At 39.3% G+C, this 24840-nt stretch overlaps 1 protein-coding gene across 1 annotated transcript; it reads left to right on the top strand.

Moving 5' to 3' along the window:
- Positions 1-22960, top strand: ZNF483 (zinc finger protein 483). The gene is made up of 7 exons (XM_072598041.1): positions 1-180; positions 546-705; positions 2060-2610; positions 3467-3555; positions 11523-11649; positions 12232-12330; positions 20295-22960. Exons 3-7 carry the CDS (start codon positions 2214-2216, stop codon positions 21587-21589), a joined length of 2007 nt encoding a protein of 668 aa, XP_072454142.1. The 5' UTR covers positions 1-180; positions 546-705; positions 2060-2213; the 3' UTR covers positions 21590-22960.
- Positions 22961-24840: the final 1880 nt, after the last annotated feature.

Below are 24840 nucleotides of genomic sequence, written 5' to 3'. Positions count from 1 at the left end.
AGTTCAGCGAGCGAAGCCGGGCTGCCGCGATGCAGATGCGTGCGCAGCATCTACCCATTCCGGCAACCGCCTTCCCAGCCCGGGTTCCAGCGAGCAGTCAGAGACCCGACCCGTCCGGGCGCTCCACCCCTGGCCTCGACTCCCCGCAGCGCCATTCGGGGCGGCGGGATCACCCGGAGTGTAAGTGAGGCGTTCCCGCGTGCGTGCTGTGCGCGTGCGCCCTTGTGCGCGCCCGGGCGTCCCGCTCGAGGCCGGGTGCGCTTGGCTGGGGAGCCGTCCGAGCCCGGGGTCGTGGGCCTCTCCGGCCGCCTTGCCTTTGGCCGCAGGACCCTGGCCATCCATCCCTGGCGGGGGTGCCCAGAGAAGGGGGAGGGGAGGGGGAGCGCGGTGTGAAGCTGTACCCCGCCCCGGGTGGGGGACAATGGGATTGGACGGCTGGGGCCTCCAAAAGAAGCTGCTGAAAGGCCCCGGACGGTGGGGTTTCAAAGGTTTTATTTGTGATTGTATCTCAGCGTAATGGGGGTTTTGTCTTTGCCCTCTTTTAGTGGGTGCACGTAGAAGCACTATTCCGAGGAGCACCCCAGCTTCACCGAGCCACGAGGGGCGCGGCGCTGCTCCCCCTTTCCTTGGCCCTTGAGTCCCGTCATTTAACCTAAACCACTCCCCAGCCCGGAGCTTCCCTGGGGCTGGGACCCCCCCTTCCAGGTACTGGCCCTTCGGTCACAGCAGGAGGGCTTCTTGATCAGTAGGTCATGAACGGGTATGGTTTTATAAAAATTTAAAAAAACAACAAACATTTTGATCCTTGTATTTTATAATTATATGATTGATGTCTTTTAAAATCTTTTTTATGCATTTAAAACATTATTCAGAAAAGGACTCCACGGCTGTCACTCAACTTCCAAAGAGGTGCATGATACAAAAGAAGGCACCTTGGGAGGTTAAATGACCTACCTCGGGTGATAACCAGTAAGTCTCAGAAGTAGGACTTGAACCCGTATCTCCCTGACTGGGAGCCTGACTTCCTATCCACAGAGCCAGGTAGCTTCTTAGGATGCAAAGCGATTGTGAGTGCACACAGTCTCTTGGGTCACTCCTCAATATTGCCTTTGATTCTGTCCTACTCAGAAGAAATTTTGAAAGAGCTTCCTTTCAGTACACAAATTGAAATTTGCTAAATCCTGCTTTAAAATGACAGATCAAATGTTGGTTCTCATTTTTACACAGAAGTGTCCATTTAGAAACCTCCCCTACCTGAACTACCTAGGTTTTTATAGTAAAGGAATGTGGGGATCCCCCAAATAGTAGGTACTTTTCTTGATTATTAAAGTAGTTTCCCAACAGGTTGCCCTATAACATGTGCAATTATTGAACATCATTTTTTAATGGCTTTGTTTATCACCTGGTAGATAAGAACATGCTTTCCCAGTTTTGGATTCTTTGATCCAAACCTGTATTCTTTGCCAATATTTTTGTCTTGTTTGCAATGACATTCATATATTCAACAAACATTTATACAGCACCCACTATGTGTGCAAAGCATAATACTGGGTGCTATGTCAAAGTAATGGAAGAATAAGATAGTCTCTGTCCTTGTAAAGTTTGTTTATAACACAGGGAAATGCATGTATTTTTCAGCTCTGAGTGGCAGAGATGTGGTAGGAGGCAGAATCAAATTCTGTATTTGTCTCCATCTGTATTTTTTTATAGACCTAGAGACCTACCTAGATGTATTTGACTAGATCCCTGTATATTTGATTAGACCAAGAGGCTTGAGATCTAATTTCAAGTCTTAGCTCTGTTTTTACTTGTATGAACTTCAGTGAATTATCCTGGCTAAATCTTAGTTTCTTTATCTGTATGATGCAGATGATTAGCCTTGTACTATGTAGTTGATGGTGTAGATTATAAGAAAATTTATGTAAACTGTAAAGCATTGAATACCTATGAGCAATTATTATGTGTACTTGAGCCAATGCTGAAAACTAAATATCTTTTTTAATAACAATATCCCACTGCTGCCTATTAATCACTTTCTTTACGGTTTGTATATCTACAGTGTCTTATCGATCTCTACAGAGTCAGGTGATATAACTGGTGCTTCTGGGTCCCTCCAGCCAACAGCCATGATAAATTTCTACCTACAGTATGCATCAGGAATGTTTGCAGGTGTTCACCCTGAAAGGAAATGACTCCATTTGAAGTCCCTAGTGATGGCCTCCAGTGGAAAGATGATGACTCTAAGTCCCCAGATCCTGACTGTGTATGAACAAGATAGATTACAGAGAGCAGATGCCCCAAAGGAAAGAGTAACCATTCTAGGAAAAGAGAAATTTAACCATGAGGCTTCTCGCCAGAACTTCAGATGTTTTCCATACCCAGAGAAAGCTGGACCCCGTGAGGCTGCGAACCAGCTTTGGAAACTCTGCCTTCACTGGTTGAGGCCAGAGATTCACACAAAGGAGCAGATTCTGGAGCTCCTGGTGCTGGAGCAATTCCTGACCATCTTGCCCAGTGAGATCAGGATTTGGGTGAAGTCACAGCATCCGGAGAACATTGAGGAGGTGGTCACGTTGGTGGAGTATTTGACCCAGATGCTTGAGGAGGAAGGTGAGATTTACAGAAGGATAGAGGAAGATAGTGAAGTCTCTTCAAGATATGAGAAAAGAAAATATATAACTTGAGATGTCCTTGGAAAAATAGTAGTGAAGGGAAGAAACAGTAAGGGAGAAGGGAGATCTCTGGATTGATGGGGGAGAGGAGGCAAGTACCATCTACTTTCTGGGTACTGAGAACCTTTTTTAGTTTCAGCATTCGTCCACTATCTCAAGTTACCTAATTAATTCCCTTCCTTACAACTTTACAAAGCATGTTTTTCACTGGCTATTTTTTGGAGGAAAAACAGGTAACAGTAAAACTGTTTAGCTCTTCTGTGAATTTTCACAGGTTACTTCCAAAGATTTATTGGAATTGCCATCCATCAACCAATGACTCTGAACATTGAGTTGTAATTATAATGGTTTTTATCCTTTGAAGATCCCTGTGGGCTAAATGAAGTAATTAGAACTACCCCAATTTTACAGATTGGAAGAACTAAGGTAATCAATTCATTTGCTCAGGTTGGTCTTGATCCCAGGTCTTCAACCCTTTATTTTTTATTTTTATGATAAATGGAAGATATTAAACTCCTCTGAATTAATTTTCCTTAAGAAACCTAGCAGATTGATCATTTCATATTTCCTAATCGAATGGAGCTGTTTATATTGCAGAGAATTTTTTTTTCCAGAGGACATTAGATTAGAGACAGAATTGTGAAATTAAATCGCGTGTCTTAAATCCCAAACCAGACTTCTGTCATTGGAAACCTGTTCTGATCAAACAAACTCAGGGCCCCAGGTAGCAGTATCCTCTTTGAATTTTTCTGAGCTTCTAGGCTAATCTTATTTCCAAACTTCCTCCTTCCCAGCTCTATGCTCTCAGGATTCTGTCCTTCCCCAAGAGGAAGACAGAGAAAGAGAAGGAATGCTGACTGTGATCCCAGTAAATAGATCTCAGGTAAGTTAATTTTCTCAACCTCTTCTGAAGAGTTGATTAGGAGTGTAGACACTTTTCCTTCCTTTTCCCCCAGGGTGTCTCTGTCCAAAAAAAGCCTGTAGAGCGATCTGAACCCCTCTTGTTGGGTCACAAGAGACTAGGCCTATCTTAGTAGATGATGGACACTAGAGAGCAAACTCATTTACTGGTTCCTTCTCTTCTCTACCCAGTATTTACCTCTGTCTTCTTTATGCTCACTACTATGGTAATCAGGACAGCTAGGTGGTGCAGTGGATAGAGCACTAGTGCAGGAGTCAGGAGGACCTGAGTTCAAATCTCACCTCAAACCTTGACACTCACTAGCTGTGTGACATTGGGCAAGTCAGTGAACCCCAACTGCCTCATCCTGGGTCATCTCCAGTCATCCTGATGAATATCTGGTCACTGGATTCAGATGGCTCTGGAAAAGAAGTGAGGCTGGTGACCTGCACAGCCCTCCCTCACTCCAAACAAAGTCAAGTGCAAGTCATGTCATTTCTCGGATGGCATGGTCTTCTTTGGCAACGAAGGTTGAACACACATGGTAATCATCCTGAAGTTTACAAAAGAAATATAAAGTACTTGTATTCCAAGACTTTACATCTTCTTTGAAGAATAAAGGACAAAACATACAGGAAATTCCAAAAGTCTAAGCACTAATTATTTAAACTTACAACTACACTGAGACTTTTTGGAACACCCTGTATTTTTAAAAATCAAAAAGAAATGCAAAGTATATGATGAGGTACCAGAAGGTGTGGTACAGGAAGTAAGTGCTATATGAGATCAAAAAATGAAGAGATCTGTTTGGATTGCAGAGCAGAAGATAGAGACTGGTCCTGAAAGATGGCTAAATTTTAAGTAGATAAGGAATATGGGAAAGTGGAGTCCATAAGGGATTACCATAAGCTCATGCACAGAAGTAGATGTGGACATGTTTTCTGCAGTAGCCATTATAATATACTGACCTGGCTAGATTAGAAAGGTAAGATAGTGGGGAGCTAGGTTTGAAGAGAGTCTCTCAAATGCCATTAGACTTTATGTTAGAGCCAGTAAAGAACCATTCAAGTTTTTTGAGAAGAGAATTGAAATTATGAAAATAAAGTGTTAGGAATAAATGGTGATTGTTTGGATAGTAGAGTGTAGGATAAGGAAGAGTCAAATTCCAGAATTTTTTCCCTGGAATAATGATGTTATGTGTAGTTTTCCTGACTTTGTCTGACTGACTTATTTCAGGCTGTTGAGAACAGAACATTTACCAACCCTTAGCAGGTCATGCTTCTTCCATACCCAGACTTCAGTTCTTCTAGACAAGCCTGCATTTATGTGGCTTTGAACCTTCTAGCTAACTGACATGGGCAAGCAGTCATCTAGTATATCTCCAACCAGAGCAGACTTGTACTTATATCACCTAGATTCACATTGGGACTGAGAGCATGAAAAGTTCAAACCATGGCGGTGGGCAGGGAAGAGGCAGAAAAGGGGCCAAGGTAGCAATCAGACTTTGCCCTATATCAGACTACTTAGTGCATGCTGAGAATTTATAGGTGCGCAGCCTGAGCTACCACTCAGATCTTTGAACACAGTACTCTTCACCCAGAAAAAGCAGCAGCAGAACCCCAGAGAATAAATATCAAGGCCCCAACATTCCCAACAACAATATGCAGAGCCTGTTCCTAACACAAAAATCTCAATTCAGAAAGTAGGGTTGGAACAATGAATAAACAAAGACAACCGCAAAGAAGAGCTCTTATGGAGCCAGGGATGCTCAAGACACAAAACTATAAGAAGAGAATGATCCAAAACATCTATAAGCAAAGCCTCAAAGAAAAAAACTTGGTCACAAGGTCATGTAGAGTTCTTGGAAGAAGTGAAGTAAGAGTTTAAAAATTATAAATTAAATGAAAGCTTTAGAAAAAAATTGAGAGCAGTAGAGGAAAGACTTAGAAGAAGTAACAAGTTAGCAGTATAAGAGATACAAAACCTTACCCAAGGAACAGATTCCCTGAAAATTAGAATGAACCAAACAGAAGTTAATAAATCCATGAGACAACAAGTAAACAAAGCTAAAAAGCTGGAAAAAATAAAGGAAAATATAAAGTACCTAATATCAAAAAAAAAACCTGACCTATAATCAGATCAAAGAGAAGTCTGTCATTGGATACAAAAAAGCCAGGACCCTCCCAAAAGAAGATTTTTAGTACCATATTTAAAAAATAATGAAGCCCAAACCTATTAGAAACAGAGAGAAAAATGAAAACAGAAAAGAATCTACTGGTCCCTTTCTGAAAGAAACCACAGAATGAGACCTTCCAAGATCACCCTAGCCAAAATCCAGAGCTCCCAGCTCAAAGAAAATTTATTCCTATTTCTAGAAAGAACATTCATATAATAAGGAGCTGTCATCAGAACCACACAAAGATTTAATAGCTGCCATAATGAAGAAATAGAATACAGTATTCCAAAAGGCAGAAGATATAACCAACAATAACAACTTAGTAAATTTTACTAAGTAAAACAGAGTGTGATCCTATAGAGGAAAAAAAAATGAGAGAAAAATTTAGTTTGCTACAAACTTTCATCAACAAAAGAGAGAACAGAGCAGTGGACTGGGCATGCAGCTAAAAAACTAGAAAACCAACACACAGAAAAAACCCACCAAACACCGAAATAGACATTCTGAAAAAATTAATTTGATTTTTTAAAGAGTTAAAAGAAAAAGAATTCACAAGTAAATAACAAAGACAATTTTTAGTAGGTATTTTGTCCAACTATATGCCAATAAAACCAAAAACTTAAATGATATGCATGAACATTTACAGAAATATAAAATGGCCACATTAAAAGAAAACCAAAATAGAAAACTGTCATAATCTAATCTCAGAATGAAGACTTTAAATAAGCCATAAACTAACTCCCAGGGAGTGCGGAGTAGGAATTCCTCAGATGAGATGGATTTACAAGGGAATTCTGTCAAACAGAAAACAATTAATTATAGTATTATATAAACTGCTTGCAAAAATATCTTACCAAATTCTAGGATAAAACTGTCATCTCAGTATGTAAACTAAGGAGAGACAAAGCAGAGGGAGGGAAAAAAAGAAAAAAAAATTAAGACCAATAGCCCTCATGTATGTTAATATATAAATTTCAAATAAAAATATTAGCAGAGGCTATAGAAGTACATCACAAAGATTATATACTATGGCTAGGTTAGATTTATACCAGAAATAGGTGGTTGGGTTTTGATTAGGAAAACTGGCTACATAATAGACCATATTAATAACAGTCTCAAACTATACATCACATTCTTACTTCCCTATATATGTAATGGCCACAGATACTGGGGGAAGGGGAGAGGCAGGGTAGAAGGGAGGAACAAAGGGGAATAGAGAATGAGATTGTTGTCTCTTTAAAAGTCCACTGAGTGAGAGGTTCTTCTTGCTCGTTTGTCAATTTTCTTCAATACACGGAGACCAACCAGAAGTCTCTGGTTGTTAATGTCCTTTAGCAAGGGGCCCATCCAGTAGAAGGGTTTATGGTACATATTCCTTGGCAAGGAAATTAGCATATCCAGAACACATGTTCATGTGTCACTAGAAGAGGTTAGGGCAAGGGATCAATTCCGTGCTTGCTCCATGGAATGTCTCCTATAATCCCATTCCTAGGTATGTTCCACCCTGTACATTTGTGAAAGGAAGGAGTGAACAGGTTCTCTGAAGTATTTTCAAGCTTTAAAATGTCAGGTCTACTATTTCTATAATTTCTATTTCTTTTGTAAATTAACCAAGTCTCAAGTTTTGATTCTGGTGCTGGGTTATGCAGAAATGGTCTAATCTCTAGGTTTCCTTTTAGGTCTTGCTTGTCTGTTGAGTTTTACTAATCTATTTTTCTATGTGTACGCTTAGCCTGGAGACTTAGAGAAGACTTAGGGAGGATATGACAATAGTCTTCACCTATTCATGGCATTATCACTTGAAAGAGCACCTAATTCTGCTATACCTTAGCAGGCAGACTTTGCAAAAAGACATGTCCAGTCTCACAAGGAAAAACTTATTAATAATTAAGTGTCCCAAAATAGATTGAACTACCTCAAGATGCCTCTTTACTGATAGTCTCTAAGCAAACACTAAAAGGCAATTTTCCAGGAATTTTTCCAGGAGGAAAAAATTCCAGGAATTTTTTAAGGAGGAATTCCCCTTCATTCTACTTGTAAGGATCCACTGAATGACCACTGAAGTTACCTTCTGACTCTGAGATTCTTTTATTCTTTCTCTAAAAAGCATTTGATATAATTTGATATGTTGCCTAATAAAAAGCTAATAAGATATTTCTCATGTATAAAATCAAACAATTCTTTGATAGATGCATTATCAGATCCAGCATAAAGTGAATAGGGCTATGTTTTGATATGCTCTGCATATCATACCAAAGAAAGATACCCTAAAGATCAATCAACAAGTATTTAGTGAGTGCTTGCTGTGTGCCTGTGTTAGGTGCTAGAAATACAATTATTGGAACTCTTGCTTGTGAGGAACTCATCTTCCAGTGAGGAGTATTTTCTAGATAGTCCTGTTTGAGATAACACTATGCTAATCACAGAGAGCCATAGAAAATTATGAAGCAGCCTAAATAATCATATCTTACACCTATAGATGGATAGCGAGTTGGAATTAAGTTCCATAATGAATAGGTTAAGGACAGTGGGCCATATTGCATTTAAGAATCTGAGGAGTGTTGGGGGCGGAGCCAAGATGGTAGAGTAGAAAGACAGACCTGCTCTAGCTTTCCCCCCATAACTGATAAAATACCTGTAAAAAAAGACTCTAAACAAATTCTAGAGTAGCAGAAGCCACAAAACAACAGAGCGGAAGAGATTTCCAGTATAAGACAGTCTGGAAGGCTGACAGGAAAGGTCTGTCACACTGGGCTAGGAGTGGAGCGCACTCAGCCTGAGCCGTGAGGTAAGGACAGGACTAGAGCAGGCTTCAGGGCGCGGAATCACAGGTAGCAGCTGCAGTTCCCAGGTTTCTCAATCCACAAATGCCAAAGGCAGCTTCAGACGTCAGTGAGAAAGCTCTTTCGCCTGGGTGAGAGGGTGTGTGGTCTGGCCCCAGGGCAGCAGCAGCCACTGCAGCAGCATCCACTTTTGGAGCCCTCAGCCTAAAGACCCTGGGGGAATAGAGCTGCTGATCTGGGCCTCAGTCCTCAGTGGCGGTCCTGGGGTGAAGAGGAGCACTGGTGTAGTAGAGATGGTGGAGGTTCTGGAGAGGGAATCCTCCTCCCAGATCCAGGGCAGAAAAGAGTGCTTGTGGTTGCTCCCAGACCAGAGCACAGGTCAGGAGAGGAGATTACCTTTGGTTGTGCTACTTTGGAGAAACTGAGAATTTACAGGTCCCTAGAGTATACCCTCCACTTGACAAAGGACTCAAAAGTCAAGTAACTGATTGGGAAAATGCCCAGAAAGGGGGAAAAAATATGACTATAGAAGGTTACTTTTTTGGTGAAAAGGTATTTTCTTCCATCCTTTCTGATGAGAAAGAACAAAATATACCATTAGAGGAAGACACAAAAGTCAAGGCTTCTACATCCAAAACCTCCAAAAAAAATAAACTGTTCTCAGGCCATGGAAGAGCTCAAAAAGGATTTTGAAAATCATGTAAGAGAGGTGGAGGAAAAATTGAGAAGAGAAATGAGAGTGATGCAAGAAAATCATGAAAAGTGAGTCAACAGGAGACCCAAAAAAATGCTGAATAAAATAACACCTTTAAAAATAGACTAACCCAAATGGCAAAAGAAGTCCAAAAAGTCAATGAGGAGAAGATTGCTTTAAAAACCAGAATTAGCCAAATGGAAAAAGAGGTTCAAATGTTCAGTGAAGAAGAAGTTCTTTCAAAATACAATGGAGCAGATGGAAGCTAATGACTTTATGAAAAACCAAGAAATTATAAAACAAAACCCAAAGAATGAAAAAATAGAAGACAATGTGAAATATCTCATTGGAAAAACAACTGACCTGGAAAATAGATCCAGGAGAGATAATTTAAAAATTATTGGTCTACCTGAGAACTATGATCACAAAAAGAGCCTAAACATCATCTTCCAAGAAATTATCAAGGAAAACTGCCCTGATATTCTAGAACCAGAGGGTAAAATAGAAATGGAAAGAATTCACCAATCATTTCCTGAAAGAGATCCCAAAAGAAAATCTCCTATAAAATATTATATACAAATTCCAGAGTTCTCAGTTCAAGGAGAAAATATTACAAGCAGCCAGAAAGAAACAATTCAAGTGTTGTGGAAATACAATCAGGATAACATAGGATTTAGCAACTTCTGCACTAAGGAATCAAAGGACTTGGAATATGATATTTCAGAGGTCAAAAGAGACAGGATTAAAACGAAGAATCACCTACCCAGTAAAACTGAGTATAATACTTCAGAGGAAAAAAAAACAGAATTTCAATGAAAGAGAGGACTTCCAAGCATTCTTGTTGAAAAGACCAGAGCTGAATAGAAAATTTGACTTTCAAATACAAGAATCAGGAGACACATGAAAAGGTAAACACGAAAGAGAAAACTTAAGGAACTCATTAAAGTTGAACTGTTTACATTCCTACATGGAAAGATGTTATTTGTAACCTTTGAGACCTTTTTCAGTATTAGGGTATATGTAGATATAGATATAGATATATATAGATATAGATATAGATATGTATGTGTGTGTGTGTGTGTGTGTGTGTAGTGGGTATGGCTGTGTAAGTATGTGTATATTATATATGTGTGGGTATGTGTATGTACATGTGTGTGTTTGTATGTGTATATACACATATATTCATATACACATACATGTATTTATACACAGAGGGCACAGGGTGAGCTGAATATGAAGAGAGAATACTAAAAAAATAAAATTTACTGTTGAATGGAATGTACTAGGAGTAAGAGAAAGGGAGAGGTAGAATATAGTGAATCATCTCACATACAAAAGGGAAGAAAGAGCTTTTACAATGGAGGAGAAGAGAGGGGAGATGAAAGTAAATAATTGAGCCTTACCATCACAGGATTTGAATTAAGGAGGGAATAACACACATTCAGTTGGATATGGAACTCTTTTATTCTGCAGGAAGGCAAGGGGGAAGGGAATAGGAGAGAGAAGATAATAGACGGGACAGCAAATTGGGGAAAGGGATAATCAGAAGCAAACACTATTGTGGGAGGACAGGTCAAGGGAGAGAATGGAGTAATGAAGGACAGGATAGGACAGAGGGAAATGTGGTTAGTCTTTTACAACATAACTATTATGGAAGTGCTTTGCATTGTTACACATGTATGACCTATACTGAATTGCTTGTTTTCTCAATAAGGGTGGGTGGGGAGGGAGGGAGGGAATATGGGGCTCAAAGCTTTAAAAATGAATGTTAAAAATTGTTTTAGCATGCACCTGGAAGTTAAACTATACAGGCCATGAAATATAGAAACCTATTTTGCCCTAGGAAAATAGAGAGGAAGGGGAATGGAAGAAGGGTGGGTAATAGAAGGGAGGACAGACTGGAGGAAGGGTGAATGGAGTGCATGCTGTCCTGGGGTGGGAATGGGGAGAGAGGGGGAGAAAATTTAGAATTCAAATTCTTATGGAAGTGAATGGTAAGAACTGAAAAATAAATAAATTATATATTAGAATCTGAGGAGTGGGCAGTAACAAGAGTGTAGAGAGAGAAATTTTTGTTAGTTTATAACTCAGAGTGTTTACGTTATGACTTTATTCCTAGGATGATCCTTATTACTTTTGAGTTCATATTCCTTTCTTCACTGATTCTATATAACCACTGAAAGAAATAGGGAAATTGAAAGGGGGAATTCTCTTGGTAGGAGGAAAGTGATAGAGGAGAAGTTGTAAGTATTTTGGGGAGTCTCCTGAATGAGCAAAAATGTGTTTGGTGTTTCAGGCATCAGTGACATTCAAGGATGTGGCTCCAGATTTTACCTGGGAAGAGTGGACACACTTGAACCCTGTTGAGCAGGCGCTCTGCAGGGAAGTGCTACTGGAAACTTACAGGAACCTAGTTTTTCTTGGTAAATATTTCTCTTACTATCCGGAATCTTCACTTTGATGGTATTTTTACTTTATAAATTTTTTAAAACAATGGAATGTTGAAAATATTTAGCTCAGTTTAGACTTAATTTATAGAAAATAGGTTCTAAAATGCTTTTGGACTAGTTGACAAGATACTTATTGTATGTTTCTAAGTGAAAAATCTCTTTTCTTTAAAGAAATAAAAATGAGACAATTGAACTCATTGATAACCCTGATGGTGTGCTTTCCCCATGCTTTACTCATCTACATGTCAAGTACTTTTGGCTGATACTGAGTACAGATACCTCAGAGGTAGAAATGTACATATACCCTCCTAGGAGGAAAGATTAGTAACTTAAGTATATTTCTCAACCTAAATCAACTCCATGGACCTATCTGCTAAGACTTTGTGGGAACATGATATTGGATATTCTTCAGAAGTGCTTTGAACTATTCTTTGGACCTTTTTAGTGTATCCACTCTTCTTTAAATATGAAGGAGCCAGAATTATACTCTGGAGTGTCTTTTTTTGTTGTGGTTGAAAAAACAATGTCTATTTCCTTTTTCTTTTCCATGAGCAGGTCTTTCAACAACCTCCAAACCAGATATTATCTCTCAGTTGGAGAATGGGAAAGTACCAGGGATGCTGGATAGTGAAACCCCAAAAGGTACCTGTTCATGTGAGTAAATGAAAACTGGCAGATGGCAATTTATTACAAGCAACAGACTGGGTAATGTAGTTAGTGAAGGAGAATTCATTTTTGAAATACTGGCCCAGTAAGTTCTCCTCAAAGTCTTTCAGGAGTGAGAAACAGAGCAGAGGCTCCTTTGAACTTCCACATGGTCTTTTTTTATTGTCAGAAAAGACTTTATTTCTCTGCCCCTGCTTCCAAATTACCATTCTTTTCTTAACCTCCTGAAAGCTGACTTAAACCTCCATTTATTCTATGGGGACTGCTCTTGAAGTTCATTGATTTCCTCTGTGTATTCTTTTTATATTTAACCTCCCTGCCTCCTTTGATGGTTCTGAGCAGAATCACAGATAAGTTAAAAGGGATTTTGGAGGCTATCTAGTCCAACCTATACCTGAAAAAGAATCTTCCATTTCCCTCAGGAGTTGTCACTCTATCTGTATTTGAAGAATTGCTTTGAAAAGGAATTCACTACTTCCTGAAGAATCTTCATTTTACTTAAGGGAGAGGTATTTTAATTGACCTTTTAGGTCAAGTGGAGTACCACTGGTGGATGATGGTATAATAAATCTGATGTAATATAATTAATCTGACATTTGAGCATAAGATACATTGGAAGAATACAAGTATAAGGTGAAGAGGTCCTACATTCTGATCCTGATCTCATTAATATTTGCTTTATATCTATTTTGTATAACCTCTTCCTTTCTTTTCTTTTCCCCCTTGTCAGTCTCTTCATAGATAGAAAGTCTATACGTGGGAACAGTCAGTAATGACAATAACTCACAATTATATGGTATGTTTTGCTTTTTAAAGCTCTTTTTACTAACAACTTCTTTTGTCTTGAGGTTGTTAGTAAAAAAAAAAATCTGCACATTATGCTGTAATTGAGACAATGTGATGATTCAGAGTCAGAAAACTCAGTTGCAAATCTTGGCTGTGCCACTAATGATCTGTGTGACTTTGATCACTTAGCCTCCTGGACTTCTTTTTCCTCACCTTTTAAGTGAAGGGAATGGACTATATGACTTTTGAAGTCCCTTTCTGTTCTAAATTTTTGACACTATAATATAAATGCATATAAATTCTAGCTCTGTTCAATGTAACCATGTGTTTTAGTGCCGTACTCATTTTTCCAGAAGAGCCAGGGTTACTTTGGGAGTTTGTAGAAAATAATTAATTTTAAGAATTGATCAGATTCTTATATTCACATTACTTTCTCCATTTAACAGCAATTATTCTCCAAGTGAGTCATTTGTAATAATTAACTCTCCAGTTCAGCCTAATGAAGAAAAAAAAACAGGCCACATGTATGAACCTTAGAAATCTAAATTTTACTGAAGGATGTCCTTTGTAGACAATAGAGGCCTCAGCTCTGGTAAAATTAAGATGACTTCTTCCTCAGGTCTGTGTGATAAGTTTGGTCTCTACCAGTTGAGACCACAGAAACTCACTATGCCAGATCAGCCAATAGAGGAAAGGAGGATGGGAGAGGGCAGCAGTTCCTCAAGGATTTCTACTGATAAAGTAGTGGATGGTGACCACCATAGGTTTCAAAGAAGGTTGCAGGACCAGAGAAGGGTTTCCTTCTGCTGTCTGGACAGCATGAAGAAAAGGGAAGAAGAGGGAAGAAGAGGGAGAATAGCAGTTAAAAACTCTTCTAAAGATGGCAGCCAGCCAATAATTAAGCACTGTTCTAGGCCCTGGGGATACAGAAAAAGAAAGGAAACAGTTCCTTTCCTCAAGAACTTAGATTCTTTTGGGAGACTGGATCAGCAAGCACCCTAGCATACACAGGATGACCTGCTGGCACAGGTTCTTGGATCTGCTTTTCTAAAAGGAAAGCAATTTTTGAGGAGGACAAGAATCTTTTTTAATTACAAAAATACATAGAAATAAAGACCAATAGACAAGGCTTCTAACTATCCTACCATAAGCAATACATACATCACAGATCAACAGACAGATCCAACTGTCTGTGTGTGTATATATATATATATATAAAGAGAGAGAGAGAGAGAGAGAAGCACCAGCATCTGGGTTCCCAAAGCTGGGGGCTCCTTAGTGACTACCCAGAGTCTCATCTGACACATGAACCTTATTCCAAAGACTGAGCCCCAAAGCAAAACCTCACCTCAGAATATATATACACTTTTCAGAACGAGAAGGCATCACAACCTTCATGCTCTGGTGCCTAATTAACCAAAGGTAGGAAAGCCTTCAAGCAAGCAAACCTCCCGAAAAGCAAGCTCTCCATTTAAACAAGTTCCTCCCGCAATGGGCTCCATGTGAGTCGTATTAATGGGCAGAAAAGATCTTTAACTCCTGTTAACATAAATCCATTACCATTACAGAGACACAACATATATATAAGTAAATACAATAGAACCTTGGTTTACAAGTAACCTGGTTTACTGGAGGAGGAAAAATTTTTCACAAAATTTGTCTTGCAGGATGAACAAAAATTCACAGTACAAACATCAAAATTTTGTTGAAAAACATTACCCAAATAAGGCTGTAGCAATGAGAGCCACGAATGTTTTTTTTAAATAATGCAATGTCACATTTTCATGACATTCTGAAAAAACGTCAAAAACAAGTGTCGTTAGATAGATTCCTAGTCAGAAGCAAACATAAAGGAAAAAAAGTGAGTCAAAACATGGAAGCGACTCTAAAAAACAAAAAATAAGTGAAGGCAGTAGTGTTAGTCTTACTTTTAGTGAAAGTAGCATAAGAGAGAACACTCCTGATGTTGAAATCTCCAACGTTCTCATAGAAAGAGATTCTCCTTCCAAGCAATAACCCTTCCTCCTCCTCCCTCTTGTCTCCTTCACACCAGCCGCTACTGTTCTTAAAGGTAAAGTGGAAGTTAATATATTTTATTTTCAGTTTATATTGTTTACTAATTATTGCTATTGTATTTCAGGCGCATTAGGGACAAAAACTTACTTAAAATTATAAATCATTATTTTTATATGAATGTTTTTGGGGATGTGTTACTGATCATCTGACTTCACATTATTTCCTATGGGAAAATTCACTTTGCAATATGAGCAAATCACATAATGAACAGAAACTCAGAACAAATTAAATTCATAAACCAAGGCTTTATTGTACATACAAAATATACAAAGGCCATTAAGGAGAATGGGGAGGCAGCTGGAGGAATCAGGAAAGGCTTCTTGTAGAAGGTATTGCTGAACAGAAGGGATTAAGGGATTCTAAGAGGTAGAAGTGAGGCAGTATATTCCAGGCATGGGGCACAACTACTCCAGCTTGTAGAGGTGGGAGATACAGTCTCATATGTGAGGAACAGCAAGGAGACTGGTTTGGCTGGAACTAGTTTGGCATGAAGAGGAGTAATATATCTTGTTTGGAAAAGTAGTTTGAGGCCAGGTTGGAAGAGGCTTTGAAAGCTGAACAAAAACACTATCCTAAAGGCAAGAAGGTGCTGCTGGAGTCCATTTAGTGAGGGAGCAATGTAGTCAGACCTATACTTAAGGAAAAAGGGCAGCTAGGTGTTGTGGTGGATAGAACACTGGACTGGGAATCAAAAAGACTCATCTTCCTGAGTTCAAATCTGGCCTCAGACACTTACAAGCAAAATGAGCTGGAGAAGTAAATGGGAAACTACTCCAGTATCTTTGCCAAGAAAACCCCAAATGGGGTCGTGAAGAGTCTTTCTGATTTCCAAAGAGTCAGATATGACTGAAAAAACAACAATTTAAGGAAAAGTATTTTGTTACTAATGCAGAGAATGGGTTGAAAGGGGGAATAACCTGAGGCAGAGACACAAGTTAGGAAGCTCTCAACAGAAATGGAAAATTTTGGAAAGGGGATAGGTTTGGGGGAGGGCGGTAAGAGATAATGAGCTCATTTGTTGATATATTGAGTTTGAGATGCCTATGGGACATTTAGTTTGAAACATGTAATAAGCTGTTAGAGGTGAATGACTGACACTCAGAAGAGAGATTGCGATTGGACTGAGCAGTAATTTGTATACAGATGATAACTGAACCCCGAGTGTTCACCAAATGAAAGAATAGAAAGAAAATAAAAGACCCAGGACAGAAAGAAAACCCAAGGTTAGTAATGTTGATAAGGTTAATAAACCAACAAAAGGGACTGAAAAAAAGGTAAGAAGAAAACCAAGAAAACAATGTCATGAAAACCCAGAGAGGGAGAAACTAAGAGATCAACAGTATTAATTGCTTCAGAGAAATCTAGAAGAAGGAGGATTGAGGAAAGGGCAACAGATTGGGTAATGAAGAGATCCTTGGTGTCCATGAGGAGAGCAGTTTCAGTTGAGTGATAAGGTCAGATTGCAGAAGGCTGAGAAGTAAAGTAGAGAGGAAGTAGAGACAATCAATATTTTGCTTGGAGTTTGACTGTGAAAGGAAAAAAATATGTAGGGATTATCTAAGAGTTGGCATTGTCTAGTGAGGTTTTTTTTTTCAAGGTGGAAACTTTTCAAGATTGCCTAAAGGCAGCAGGAAAGGAACCAATATATAGGGAGAAATTGAAGATTAGAGACCAAGAGGGGATGATAATGGGGGCAGTCTGCTGGAGGATATAGGAAGGATGCAATCAAGGGCACATGTAAAGGGGTTAGCCTTGACAAGGAATCTTTTTATTTAAGACTAGAATAAAGGAGAAAATGGATGATGATGTCAAGTGATTTTGTGATATAGAAAAGGGGAGTTTGTGATGAATGGTCTGTTTTCTCACTAAAGTATGAGTTAACATCCCCAGCTGAGGGAGAAGGGATTATCTGAAGGATAGAAGGAAAAGTTTGGAACAGTTGCTGAGGCAAGTGAGATAGAGACTCAGTTAGAGAAAAGTAAATTAACTGTCTTCCTGTGGTGAAGGCTCAGTTTAGACTAGATGACATAAATTTGTAGTGAATTCAATCTGCTAGGTTGGATTTAGATATAGAGATGAGACTAATTGGCCTAGAGATGATAATTAAACATATAGAATGTGATGAGGTCAGAAAGTGAGAAAGTGTAGAGAAGGAATGGAAGAAAGCTCATGAGTTTTCCCTTTTTATACATAAAGAGTTCCTTCTATGGTACATATTTCAGTTTTCCAGTTTCCAGAGATTCTAATATAGTAATTATCTCAATGGGATGGGTAGAGTGGGAGTAAAAAGCTCATCAGTCTTCTCTATGTTTAGCATATTAAAGCTATTGCCTTTGAGAACTAGGGTGCTAGAAAAATTTCTTAAATTGGACTGGCCTGAAAATTATCACAGTTTCAGAAATAGAGAGGTTTTTTTAAAGGGTTTTATGGATTGAAGGGAAAATAGTGAAATAACATAGGTAAGCAGAAGACCAAGCATTCTAAGCTGTTTTTCCCCTCTGTTGCTAACTAGCTCGATCTATGCCAAGGTTAAAGGCCTTGAAGCTTCTCAAGGAACAACAATGAAGACTTGGTTTTAAAGAATTAAAATTTTCCTCTTGGATTATGCATTATGAATACTAACTTAAAGAATTCTAATGTGAAAAAGAAAAGGGCCTCAAATTAGCAATATAGCCATGATGCAGGTATACATTCTCTCCCAAACAGTATGAATTCATTTATGTAAATAGAAGAAGGTTGTTACTTCAAGTTACAAAAATCCTAAATAGTATGCATATCCTTATATACATTATTTAAAGGGTATGGAACCAAAGACCAGACAGAAGGACTATAGCAGTTAAAGTTCTGCTCCATGTCTCTGCCACACTATGGGCAAGTTATATAATCTCTCTAAGTCTTACTTTCCTCATAAAAGAAAAAAATGGCAATTGTGACAACACTTATACTATCATATCAGGTAATCAAAGATTCCCGTTCTTCAGAACTCTTTTTAACTTTAAGGAATTTAAATAAACTTAAAGTATTTCACTTTAGGTCGAGGATTCTTAACACTTTCTGTGCCATGGATTCTTTTGGTAATCTAGTGAAGCCTGTAAACCTTGTCAAATAAATTTTTAAATACCTAAAATAAAATGAATAGAATTACAAAGGAAATCAATTTTATGAAAATATAATTATTAAAATATTGTTAATAACAAGTTCATAGACTACCAAGTTAAGAATTCCTGTCTTAGATATTTTTTCCAATTTGTTATTTCATTCCAGTGGCAACAGCTTTTTTTTTTCCTTCTGGCATGAGGAAAAATTATATACAAATACATATGTATACATATGTGTGTGTGTGTGTGTGTGTGTGTGTGTGTGTGTGTGTGTATGTAATGGGAATGCAATACCCATAGCAGCTGCTATGAATAAGCACGCATATTTCCAGGGTAAATTTGCAAAATATAATAATCTCTCTTCCTCAAAGGTAAAACCAAAATATTTATTTAGGATATGATTAGAATTCCAGGAGGTAAGATTTAATAGGGTACTTACCACTAATCCAGGGAGCACTGATATCGTAAACCTTCTGTCACGCCTCCCCACAAAAACAAGTTCCTTTAGACAGATTCCTTCTTCCACAGCTTGCTTCTCTCTCTCTCTCTCTCTCTCTCTCTCTCTCTCTCTCTCTCTCTCTCTCTCTCTCTCTCTCTCTCTCTCTCTCTGTCTCCCTCTCTCTCCCTCTCTCCCCTTCCCTCCCTCTCTGTCACCCTTGGGCAAGCTCCTCCCAGTCTGAGCTCCATGTGACCACAGGCTATAAATTTCAAACAGTCTAAGTTATCTACCCATACACCTCCAGCACCCTCATCGCTGATTCTTACCATCCAATATACTAGTGATTCTCCAATATTTTGGGTGAATCGACTTAAAATATTTGTGACCTCCTACGAAGTAAAATCCTTAGTTACTTCCTTAAATACTATGTGGCCCCCCTGGTTCTCCTGTTTCCTTCATAGTATTAGATTAATGTCCGCATTCCTAGAAGCCTGCTCATCTAAATTTGTTTCATTTTCTTCCCACACATATGCCTCTCAGAGTCTGGGTCCCAATCAGGTCCCATGCATGCAAGGGTTGCATACATTTTCCTCTTGTTAACTTTTCTCTTTTTTTTTCTGAGGTAAACTCACAGCTGTCTTTTCTGCTATCACCTGATACTTTCTAGCTTGCTCTTCTAAAGGGAAGTTCTGATGCTGTAGCATAGAAAACTTCTCATGCAAATCAGCTAACTCCTTTTCCAGCTGAACCTTTTCCTCCAGCAGTTTGTCTCTACTTTTACATATAATATGATAACTTGTTAGCAACATCCATTCTCTTCTACATTTCTTTCCTGCCATTTCTTTCCCCGGTTCTATTGGTATTCCTTGCAAACATCTTTCTAAATCTGTGAGTTCTTCCTTCTGTAGCCTTGGTTCCCAGTTTTCACAAAGTCCTATGCTTTTAGCTCATTCTCTTGCCAGGAAGGAATAAGGTAAATCCTCCCATCTTGTGATACCCATTTTCTTCCCTACAGCCTTCCTGTCTCCAGGTAGAGGTTTTATATTTTGCTACATCCTCATCACCATTTGTAATGCCAATTCAATACCCATAGCAGCTGCTTTGAATATGTATGCATGTTTCTGGGTAAATTTATAAAATATGATAAACTCTCTTCTTCAGAGGCAAAACCAAGATATTTATTTAGGACATCATTAGAATACCAGGAGGTAAGATTTAACAGGGTACTTATCATTAATCCAGGGAGCGCTGCCATCTTAAATCTTCTTTCTGTTAGACCTCCACACAAAAACAAGTTCCCCTAGACAAATTCCTCCTTCCACCCACTCACAGATTGCTTCTCTCTCTCTGCTTTGCTTGCTTTCACTCTCTGTGTTCTTTCTCTTTCTCCAATGTGGGCAAGCTCCTCCCAGTCTGAGCTTCATGTGACCCAGCCTCTGTGTGACCACAGGCTCCATGTGATCACAGGCTCCATGTGTAAGGCATACTCATGGGTGGGGAAGATCTTCCTATTCTATTAACACTACAATATGTATATATATTATTTCTTTCAGACTGGGAAGAAGCCAAAGAGTCAGTTACAAAATGGGATACTTTTGTGAAAGAATCATCTCCGGGGGTGATAATGGAAAGATCCACGAGGCATTGCTCTTGGTACTCTGAACTGGAAGAATATGATACATTAGTAGAGCAACAGATCCACCAGGAGAAACTGATAAAGCAATCAGTAGTCACATCTGAACAAACATCAGATAAGGAGAGAAGCTTTGAAAGAAATGAATTTGGGAAGAACTTCAGTCTAAGGTCAATCCTAGTTACACAGGAGAGAGTTCCTACAGTAAAGAGTTTCAATAAGTGTGATATGTATGGAAAGAATATAAAAAATGATTTGTACCTCATTAAATACCCAAGAATCTATGCAGGAAAGAAACCTTTTAAGTATACTGAATGTGAGAAAACCTTCAGCCAGATTTCACAATTTAATCTTCATCAGAAAATTCATGCAGAAGAGAAACTGTATAAGTGTAATGAATGTGGAAAAGCCTTCACCAAGCGGGCAAATCTTACTCGGCATCAAAAAATTCATTCTGGAGAAAAACCCTATAAATGTAATGAATGTGAGAAAACTTTTAATAAACGGACAAACCTTACTCAACATCAGAAAATTCATTCTGGAGAGAAACCCTATAAATGTAGTATATGTGAAAAAGCCTTCTCCATCAGATCACACCTTACTCAACATCAGAGAATTCATTCTGGAGAGAAACCCTATAAGTGTAATGAATGTGGGAAAGCTTTTACTCAGAAGGCACACCTTAATAAACATAAACATACTCATACTGGAGAAAAGCCATTTAAGTGTACTGAATGTGAAAAAGCATTTAGTCTAATTTCACAACTTAATCTTCATCAGAGAATTCATTCTGGAGAGAATCCCTATAAATGTAGTGAATGTGGTAAAGCCTTCCCTGTCAGATCACGGCTTGCTGAACATCAAAGAATTCATGCTGGTGAAAAACCTTATAAATGTAATGAGTGTGGGAAAGCTTTTACCAAGCGGTCAAACCTTAATCAACACCAGCATATTCATGTTGGGGAGAAACCATTTAAATGTAGTGATTGTACAAAAGCCTTTAGCTATATTTCACAATTAATTCTTCATCAAAGAATTCATTCTGGAGAGAAACCATATAAATGTAGTGAATGTGAGAAAGCCTTCACCAAACAGGCAAATCTTAATCAACATCAGAAAATTCATTCTGGAGAAAAACCTTTCAAATGTAGTGAATGTGGGAAAGCCTTCACCATCAGGTCTCGCCTTACTCAGCACCATAGAATTCACTCTTGATAGAAATCCTATAAATGTAATCCATTTGAGAAAGCCTTTACTATCAAGTCATGCCTTACTGAACATCAGAAAATTCATGCTAAAGAGCAACTTTATGAATTTGGGAAAGTCTTTCCCACCAGGTCACATCTTACTTACCATCAAAGAATTCGTATTATAGATTAACATTATTAAAAATACAGATGATCAGGGCGGAGCCAAGATGGTGGAGTAGAAAGACGCAAATACACATAGCTCCGAACCCACAACCCGTACAACATCTATATAAAGTAACTCACGGCGAATTCTGGAGCAGTGAGGCCACAGAACAGTGGAGCGAAGGAGATTTCCGTTCCAGAGGGACCTGCAAACCTCTCGCAAAAGGTCCGTCGTGCTGCAGACGCGGAGCCCAGCCCAGACCTGCCGTGGCAGCGGCACCGAGAGGAACAGATCCGAGCAGGCTTCAGGGACGGGATCTCCAGCGGCCGCACAAGTCCCTCCACCCACAGGTGATGGGGGTTGGTGAGAGAGTCTCTTTGGCAGGTCAAGAGGGGAGTGGGGTGCCCCCATAACTCAGGCCCCCTCGGGAGGCAGAAGCTGAGAGGCAGTGGCAGACCAGGGCTCCCTAAGCAGGCAGGAGCCTGGATCCATTGTTGAAGGTCTGTGCATAAACCCCCTGGGGAACTGAGCCTGAGAGGCGGCCCTGCCCTGACCTGACCACCTGAACTTAATCTCACACTGAATAGCAGCCCTGCCCCCACCAAAAGCCCTGAGGCTGGAAGCAGCATTTGAATCTCAGACCCCAAACGCTGGCTGGGAGGATCAGGAGGCGAGGTGGGTGTGAGGAGAATATTCTGAGGTCAAGTCACAGGCTGGGAAAATGCCCAGAAAAGGGAAAAGAAATAAGACTATAGAAGGTTACTTTCTTGGTGAACAGACATTTCCTCCCTTCCTTTCTGATGAGGAAGAACAATGCTTACCATCAGGCAAAGACACAGAAGTAAAGGCTTCTGTGTCCCAGCCCACCCAATGGGCTCAGGCCATGGAAGAACTCAAAAAGAATTTTGAAAATCAAGTTAGAGAAGTGGAGGAAAAGCTGGGAAGAGAAATGAGAGACATGAAGTCAAAGCATGAACAGCAGGTCAGCACCCTGCTAAAGGAGACCCAAAAAAATGTTGAAGAAAATAACACCTTGAAAAATAGGCTAACTCAATTGGCAAAAGAGGTTCAAGAAGCCAATGAGGAGAAGAATGCTTTCAAAAGCAGAATTAGCCAGATGGAAAAGGAGGTTCAAAAGCTCACTGAAGAAAATAGTTCTTTCAAAATTAGAATGGCACAGATGGAGGCTAATGACTTTATGAGAAAGCAAGAAATCACAAAACAAAACCAAAAGAATGGAAAAATGGAAGATAATGTGAAATATCTCATTGGAAAAACAACTGACCTGGAAAATAGATCCAGGAGAGACAATTTAAAAATTATGGGACTACCTGAAAGCCATGATCAAAAAAAGAGCCTAGACATCATCTTTCATGAAATTATCAAGGAAAACTGCCCTGAGATTCTAGAACCAGAGGGCAAAATAAATATTCAAGGAATCCACAGAACACTGCCTGAAAGAGATCCAAAAAGAGAAACTCCTAGGAACATTGTGGCCAAATTTCAGAGTTCCCAGGTCAAGGAGAAAATATTGCAAGCAGCTAGAAAGAAACAATTCAAGTATTGTGGAAATACAATCAGGATAACACAAGATCTAGCAGCCTCTACATTAAGGGATCAAAGGGCATGGAATAGGATATTCCAGAAGTCAAAGGAACTAGGACTAAAACCAAGAATCACCTACTCAGCAAAACTGAGTATAATACTTCAGGGGAAAAATTGGTCTTTCAATGAAATAGAGGATTTTCAAGCATTCTTGATGAAAAGACCAGAGCTGAAAAGAAAATTTGACTTTCAAACACAAGAATGAAGAGAACCAGGAAAAGGTGAACAGCAAAGAGAAGTCATAAGGGACTTACTAAAGTTGAACTGTTTACATTCCTACATGGAAAGACAATATTTGTAACTCTTGAAACTTTTCAGTATCTGGGTACTGGGTGGGATTACACACACACACATGCACACACGCACACACACATAGAGACAGTGCACAGAGTGAATTGAAGAGGATGGGATCATATCTTAAAAAAAATGAAATCAAGCAGTGAGAGAGAAATATATTGGGAGGAGAAAGGGAGAAATTGAATGGGGCAAATTATCTCTCATAAAAGAGGCAAGCAAAAAACTCATTAGTGGAGGGATAAAGAGGGGAGGTGAGAGAAAAACATGAAGTCTACTCTCATCACATTCCACTAAAGGAAAGAATAAAATGCACACTCATTTTGGTATGAAAACCTATCTTACAATACAGGAAAGTGGGGGATAAGGGGATAAGCAGAGTGGGGGGGATGATAGAAGGGAGGGCATGGGGAGGAGGGTGCAATTTGAGGTCAACACTCATGGGGAGGGATAGGATCAAAAGAGAATAGAAGTAATGGGGGACAGGATAGGATGGAGGGAAATATAGTTAGTCTTATACAACACAACTATTATGGAAGTCATTTGCAAAACTACACAGATTTGGCCTATATTGAATTGCTTGCCTTCCAAAGGGAAGGGGTGGAGAGGGAGGGAGGTAAAGAAGTTGGAACTCAAAGTGTTAGGATCAACTGTCGAGTAATGTTCTTGCCACTAGGAAATAAGAAATACAGGTAAAGGGGTATAGAAAGCTGTCTGGCCCTACAGGACAAAAGAGAAGACGGAGACAAGGGCAGAGAGGGATGATAGAAGAGAGAGCAGATTGGTCATAGGGGCAATTAGAATGCTTGGTGTTTGGGGGGGGGGGGGGGGATAAAAGGGGAGAAAATTTGTAACCCAAAATTTTGTGAAAATGAATGTTAAAAGTTAAATAAATAAATTTAATAAAAAAAAAATACAGATGAAAAGAAAGGCCTCTCTGTGACCCAGCAGCAGTCTCAGTGGAATGAGTTGGGGGTGAAGTGGTGGTGGAATTGCTGGTGTGTGTGAGAGAGGTGTGTGTATGGGAGTGGGGGAGTAGTGGGGGAGTGTGTGTGAGGGGTATGGGATGGTGTGGTTGGAAGGGGTAGGGATAAATATAGGTGTGGTTGTGTGTATATTGTGTTCATCCTTCATTGCCGAAAAAGACCATGCCATCAGAGAAATGATGACATGACTTGCACTTTATTTTGTTTTGAGTGAGGGAGGGCTGTGCA

The sequence above is a fragment of the Notamacropus eugenii genome, chromosome 3, assembly GCF_028372415.1.
Source record: "Notamacropus eugenii isolate mMacEug1 chromosome 3, mMacEug1.pri_v2, whole genome shotgun sequence".
In the NCBI taxonomy this organism is placed as follows: domain Eukaryota; kingdom Metazoa; phylum Chordata; class Mammalia; order Diprotodontia; family Macropodidae; genus Notamacropus; species Notamacropus eugenii.
Note: the sequence above shows the minus strand (reverse complement) of the source record. Positions and strands in the feature narration are given on the sequence as shown.

What these genes read in the sequence shown, in the direction of transcription:
- ZNF483 (XM_072598041.1), top strand. Translation starts at nt 2,214, where the DNA reads ATGGCCTCCAGTGGAAAGATGATGACTCTAAGTCCCCAGATCCTGACT. An exon ending in TCCCAGTAAATAGATCTCAG is followed by an intron (nt 3,556 to 11,522) that starts GTAAGTTAATTT and finishes TTGGTGTTTCAG; the next exon opens with GCATCAGTGACATTCAAGGA. An exon ending in CCCAAAAGGTACCTGTTCAT is followed by an intron (nt 12,331 to 20,294) that starts GTGAGTAAATGA and finishes TATTTCTTTCAG; the next exon opens with ACTGGGAAGAAGCCAAAGAG.